At 40.4% G+C, this 7,267-nt stretch overlaps 1 protein-coding gene across 1 annotated transcript in view; it reads right to left on the bottom strand.

Moving 5' to 3' along the window:
- The window catches only part of LOC106881731 (uncharacterized), a 10,610-nt gene that overhangs the window by 1,409 nt on the left and 1,934 nt on the right, over positions 1 to 7,267 (bottom strand). Inside the window, exon 2 of the mRNA XM_014932221.2 lies at positions 2,477 to 2,645. Within this exon, the coding sequence (XP_014787707.2) occupies positions 2,477 to 2,645 (169 nt within the window). The remainder of the gene's footprint in view (positions 1 to 2,476; positions 2,646 to 7,267) is intronic.

The following is a 7,267-nucleotide window of genomic DNA, read 5'->3' as shown; positions in this document are numbered from 1 at the left end:
ATATATACATATCTACACACACACACAAGTGTAAGATCTTCGGATCCAGGTGTAGGAAGTTAGTAAGCTTCAAGCAGCCCATAGAAGGTATACAAAACAATTTTCAGAAACAATAGTAATTTATTTCATCATTATATTTATTGAGAGAGAGAGAGAGAGAGAGAGAGAGAGAAAGAGTGTGTGTGAAAAATTAAGGTAAGCACGAGTATGTATGTTTCACAATTGTAATTAATTGAAACTCAGAATTAGATGTTCCAAGTGCATTTAAATACCTGACTACAACGCCTCTGAGTTACACTCTACATAAATAACATATTATATGCATTTACATGCTTGCATACATTTTCACACACATTTATAATCATATTTACGTCGGGGTGAAAACTGACATGTTCAGAGACACCTATATAAATCACATGCGACAAAGTTGTCTCCCCTTAGACCAACATTTACTTATATATATAGGTGTAGGAGTGGCTGTGTGGTAAGTAGCTTGCTTACCAACCACATGGTTCCGGGTTCAGTCCCACTGCATGGCACCTTGGGCAAGTGTCTTCTACTATAGCCTCGGGCCAACCAAAGCCTTGTGAATGGATTTGGTAGACGGAAACTGAAAGAAGCCCGTCATATATATGCATTTGTACATATATATGTGTGTTTGTGTGTCTGTGTTTGTCCCCCCAACATCCCTTGACAGCCAATGCTGGTGTGTTTACATCTCCATAACTTAGCGGTTCGGCAAAGAGACCGATAGAATAAGTACTAGGCTTACAAAGAATAAGTCCTGGGGGTCAATTTACTCGACTAAAGGCGGTGCTCCAGCATGGCCGCAGTCAAATGACTGAAACAAGTAAAAGAGTAAAAGAGTGAATATATTTGCAGCAACAGTTGTGAAGGTTCATTGTGAAGCAATGAGCTCCTGGAATACTGAACACAGAAGATATTTCCAATTCTAGATTGAAATTAATTTGTCTCACTATAACCTTTTCATTATTACCTCCTCCACTCTTAAAAGTTTTTGTCTTGCAAGTACTTCGTGACCCTGTCAGTGCAGGTGCCACTTAAAAGCACTCAGTCCACTCTGCTGAGTGGTTGGTGTTAGGAAGGGCATCCAGCTGTAAAAACCTTGCCAAAACTAACCTCGCCTGTGCTTGTACCACATAAAAAGCACGAAGTACACTCTACTGAGAAGTTGGTGTTAGGAAGGGCATCCAGCTGTAAAAACCTGCCAAAACAGTCACAGAAGTTTGGTGCATGTTTTGGTCTGGCCAGCTCTTGTACCATCCCACCCATGCTAGCATGGAACACAGACGTTAAATGATGATGATGAGGAATTAAAGTCACTTCTGCACTTAAGACACCTGTGTGTTTAGTAACCAACCTTTTCCACTCCTCTTAATCTTGGGCTTTTATTTTATATAAGCCCAGGCCTTGACCAATCTGGCATAGAAATAAAATTTGACATAAATCATTGGATGAGGACAGTTGCATAGAATTACCGAGCTCTAATTGTGGAGGGAACCTGTGGAAGAGGTAGGCCCAGGAAGACGTGGGACAAAGTGGTAAGAAAGGATCTTCAGGCACTGGGCCTCACTGAGAAAATGACAAGGGACCAGGAGTTGTGGCGATTTGCTGTATTTGAGAAGACATGTCCAACTAAGTAAAATTATTGTCATCCATGCATACAGGTTTGTCTTTCTATAGGTACCGGGGCCACATAAAATGCACTTGTGCCAGTGCTGCGTAAACATGCCCGTGTTGGTAGCAGGTAAATAGCACTCAGCACACTCTGTGAAGTGGTTGGCATTAGGTGGGGCATCCAGCTATAGAAACCATGCCACAATAGACAATTACAGTTCATATAGCACCCCAGCTGACCAGCTCCTATCAAACCATCCAACCCACACCAGCATGGAAGATGGACATCAAACGCTGATGACGATGATGATGATGAATAGTAGCACTTCTTTTCTTCCTTCTACTCTATAAAAAAAGACAAAAAAAAAACTAAAAAAAAAAAAGGCTTTGTTCGCACTTTGGAACAAATATCATGGTTACAGCAGTGGAGGCGCAATGGCCTAGTGGTTAGGGCAGCGGACTTGCAGTTTCGATTCCCAAACCGGGCGTTGTAAGTGTTTATTGAGCTAAAACACCTAAAGCTCCACGAGGCTCCGGCAGGGGATGGTGGCGAACCCTGCTGTACTCTTTCACCACAACTTTCTCTCACTCTTACTTCCTGTTTCTGTTGTACCTGTATTTCAAAGGGCCAGCCTCGTCACACTGTGTCACGCTGAATATCCCCGAGAACTACGTTAAGGGTACACGTGTCTGTGGAGTGCTCAGCCACTTGCACGTTAATTTCACGAGCAGGCTGTTCCGTTGATCAGATCAACTGGAACCCTCGATGTCGTAAGCAACGGAGGGCCAACAACAACATGGTTAGAGCAAACAACCAGAAATACGAAGAAGAACTTACATAATCTCTTGTGGTGACTGTTGCTGCAGCTGGGGCGCAGGCTCGGGACCAGTTGACAAGTGTGGTGCAACCCATTTGAATTTGTTCTGTTGCTGGCGATTATTGGATTGGAAAACATTTCCTCTGGCTTCTCTGCTTTCATAATTATCAAAATTAAGCTGCCTTTGACCTACAGAAGAAAAAACAATTTAAATAATTAAAAAAAAAATAACAGTATGTAGTAATTAGCACATATAGGGTGGGGCAGAGAGGACAGGACAGATGTTTTTGAAATGGTTATTACTCGGCCCAAGGGGGTGGAACATATGTCCTACAGGTACCATTCAGTCCGTAATGTCTTACCATTTTTTTTATTTTTGGGTGAAGCCATGGCGCTGTGGACAATAGAGCATCATGTGTCATGGAGAATAGTGAGTCTGTTGCAACAGTTCAGTGTGAGTTTCGGTGCCATTTCAACATTTACCGAAATCAGGTGTTCCCACTCATAGCACAATCTTACGTTGGGTAAATGCACTTCGTACACAAGGTACACTAATGAATAGGAGACCAGTGGGGACGCCATGAATGGTGTGGACCTTAGAAAATGTTCAGTGAAATAAAAAAATTTTTTTTTTTAATTTTTAACCGAGTTCAGTCCCACTACATGGCACTTTGGGCAAATGTCATTTACTATAGCCTCAGGATGACCAAAGCTTTGTGAGTAGATATGGTAAACATCATATGTGTGTGTGTGTGTGTGTCTTTGTTTGTCCCCCACCATTGCTTGACAACCAATGTTGGTGTGTTTACATCTCCATGACCTAGCTGTTCAGTAAAAGACCGAAAGAATACTAGGCTTACAAAGAATAAGTTCTGCGGTCAATTTCTTCAACTAAAAACCCTTTAAGGTGTCACTCCAGCATGGCCACAGTCAAATGACTGAAACACGTAAAACAATAAAAAGAATACGTGTGTGAGTGAATACCTGTGGCCTAGCAGTTAGGATGATTCATTCACAATCATAAGATCATGGTTTCAATTCCTGGACAAGGTGATGTGTTGTTACATGTTGCTCCAGTCAACCCAGCTGTAGAAAGTTCCCCAGCAATTGCTGGAAAGTTAACCTTTCAACAGACTGGGGTCCTGTTGAGAGACTGGAAAGTCCTTAAATCTCAGCTACGTACCATATTTTAATGTGTATAAGGAACCCGTTTTTGTTAAAAATTAGATTAACAAAATATGGGAATTTCTTATATTATAACCCCTTACTCTTTACTTTAATTACCTCCGCCTTAGCGAAGACAGAGATATTGTTTTCAGTCGTGTTTGTTTGTTTGTTTATTTGTCCATGGACAAGACATCTCAAGAAGCACTGGATGGATTCGGACACCTAGGATACGTCCTGTATCACATTCATATGCTACATTCTTCTATCGATTTTCAAACATTTTCAGTCAGGCATTTTCTCTCTAGCCCTATTTTCCTTTTAAGGTGAAAGGTGAAATAATTCACCAATTCTGGGCCAGAGATGAGGGCTTGCACAGGGAATAAGGACAAGGTAAAATTACTACCTGCTTTTATAGCAAGTTGATACAGGTAGTTTATCCTGTCCCCCTCGCACTCTTAGTTGATGCAATTGAAAAAAACCACATTACTTATGGGATGATCCAGTGTGTATGTATATATATAGAGAGAGAGGATAAGCAGCCTTCTTTATTATAGTAAAGATGTGACTAGTTCAGGGAAACATTACTTTCATTATTCACATAATGTCACTCTTGTAATGCAACACTTTTTAATTTTAGTTCAAATTGAAAATGTGAAACTATTTTCACTTTCTAATGAAACTTGATCGTTGTAGTGCAGTATCTTTCAAATGACTAAAGCTGGTTGTTGAGATAATGTAGAAAATATGTAAATGAAAAAGTTTATTTGGAAGCCGAAGGATTACTGAATCTTTTGATACCCCATCATTATCATCATCATCGTTTAACGTCCGCCTTCCATGCTAGCATGGGTTGGATGATTTGAGTGAGGACTGGTGAACCAGATGGCTACACCAGACTCCAATCTGATCTGGCAGAGTTTCTTCAGTTGGATGCCCTTCCTAACGCCAACCACTCCGAGAGTGTAGTGGGTGTTTTTACGTGCCACTGGCACGAGGGCCAGTCACACGGTACTGGCAACGGCCACGCTCAAAATGGTATTTTTTATGTGCCACCTGCACAGGAGCCAGTCCAGCAGCACTGGCAACAACCTTGCTCGAATGATTTTCTAACATGCCATCGGCACAATTGCCAGTAAGGCGACGCTGGTAATGATCACGCTCAAATGGTGCTATTTACGGGCCACTAGCACGGAAGCTTGACAGCTGCTCTGGCAATGATCACGCTCGTACAGTGCTGTTAGTGCTCCACTGGTACAGGTGCCAGTCATCGAATATGGTTCAATTATGATTTCGATTTCACTTGCCCCAACAGGTCTTCGCAAACATATATCAAAATCAGCAACTCAGTTTTCGAATGCATAAAGAACATATGCACGTACACACACAAACTCCATTTTCATATTATATTATATTATATATAGTGGAGGCACGTGGCCTAGTGGTTAGGGTGTCAGCACCATGATCATAAGATTGTGGTTTCAATTCATGGACCGGGCGACGCGTTGTGTTCTTGAGCAAAGCACTTCATTTCACGTTGCTCCAGTCCACTCAGCTGGCAAAAATGAGTAACACTGCGATGGACTAGCGTCCCGTCCTGCTGGGGAACACATACGCCATAGAAACTGGGAAGCCGGGCCCATGAGCCTGGCTAGGTTTTAAAAGGGCGCATGCTGAAGAGGCATGCTGTTATTGTGGTTATAAAGGCTGAGCATAGCGATTTAGAAATATATCAATTTTTAAAAGTTGCCAGATCTTTTGTCTACAGAGTTTGTAAGAAGCTAGAGACTGAAGATGGAAACATATCACCAGTATCAAAGCATAAAAAGCATTCTTAACACTCTGAAATCATCAGAACACCTGAATTTATCCAGCAAGTTCAACAGACCATTGATTACAATCCCAGAAAGTCCATGAAGTCAATTGCAAAAGATCTTCATGTATCAGAAGGAACAGTCAGAAATGTTGTCCACAAAGATATCAGATATAAGTAATATATGATGAGGAAAGGTCAATTTGTCAGAAAAAGCAAAAGAAAACACTACATCACACCTAAAAGGGTCTTAAGCAAACTGAAAAATCCAGCGGAAGAAGATTTGATTTGGTTTTTCTGAAACGAGAAAATTTTCAACCAAAATCAAAAAGTTAACAGAAGAAATGACAGAAGTTCCAAGCGTTATGCATACAAAATTTCCTGCAACTGTCCTAGTTTGGGGGGTTGTCAGCAATGAAGGACACGTGATGCCTCCTTACTGCTTTCCACAAGGCCTTAGAGTTAACTCTGCTGCCAACACTGAGGTCCTGGAAATAGACAGTGTATTCAATGGAAGGTCATATGTGTTTCAGAAAGACTCTGCACTATCACACATGCCTCTAGTAATACAGGAATGGGTGACTGAAAATTTTCATGATCACATAACCCCTAACATTTGACCTCCTAACTCCCCAGATCTCAATCCATTGAACTGTTATATGTGGAGCATTGTTGAGAAAGAGGTCAATAAACACACTCATAGCATTCAAAGATTCTTTGAAAGCTGCCGTAGTCAGAGTAATGCCCAAAATGAACCAGGACCACTTCATTCGAGCATGTAGGTGATTTAGATCTCATACAGAAGCAATTGTTGAAGCTGAAGGTGGCTTTATTGAATAACATTATAGAAAAGGTTTATTTTTCATCCTCATAGGATTTTTTGATAGATAAAGTTATCTGTTATTATATACGTTTTTTGATAAACTTAAATTTGTCCTCCAATATCATACACACCCTATATATATATATATATATATATATATATATATATAATGTGGTAAGAAACGTGCTTCCTAACCACATGGTTCCAGGCTCAATCCCACTGCTTGGCATCTTGGGCAAGTGTCTTCTATAGCCTCAAGCCGACCAAAGCCTTGTGAGTGGATTTGGTAGACAGAAACTGAAAGAAGCCTGTCGTATATATGTACATATATATGTGTGTGTATATGTTTGTGCCTGTGTTTGTCCCCCCCTTAACGCTTGACAACTGATGTTGGTGTGTTTACGTCCCCGTAACTTTGCGGTTCGGCATAAAAAGACCGATAGAATAAGTACTAGGCTCACAGAGAATAAGTCCTGGGGTCGATTTCTTCGACATAAGGTGGTGCTCCAGCATGGCGGCAGTCAAATGACTGAAACAAGGATATATATATGGTGTGTGTGAGAGAGAGAGAAACAAAAACATACTCATTAAGTAATAGAGCGGGTATATTTTTTAATATATGATTATGGTATGTAACGGCTCACAGTGATACCGTCGATTTCGCGTGGAATATCTGAAGATACGTCAATATTCGAGGAGAAACCAAAGGGTAACATTCTAACTAGTTATATGCCATAGCCCCAAATATTGTTTGACAACGTATATAAGTAGTATAGACATCACTAAAACGATTAAGGGTGGTAGTCACGTCTATACTTGTGTCTTTGGGTTGTAAATTGCGAATAATCCACCTTAATAATTTATATATATATATATAACTAAATTACAACAAATATATAATCCATTTGTTATAGTGCAATGTTGTACCATTCAAAACTTTTTATTCTTTACAAACAATACACAATGTTTCAAGCGAACTACAACACTCTCTTATATATATATATATATATA

Source organism: Octopus bimaculoides, chromosome 3, assembly GCF_001194135.2.
Source record: "Octopus bimaculoides isolate UCB-OBI-ISO-001 chromosome 3, ASM119413v2, whole genome shotgun sequence".
Lineage (NCBI taxonomy): Eukaryota > Metazoa > Mollusca > Cephalopoda > Octopoda > Octopodidae > Octopus > Octopus bimaculoides.
This window is presented reverse-complemented; position numbering and strand designations above follow the sequence as displayed.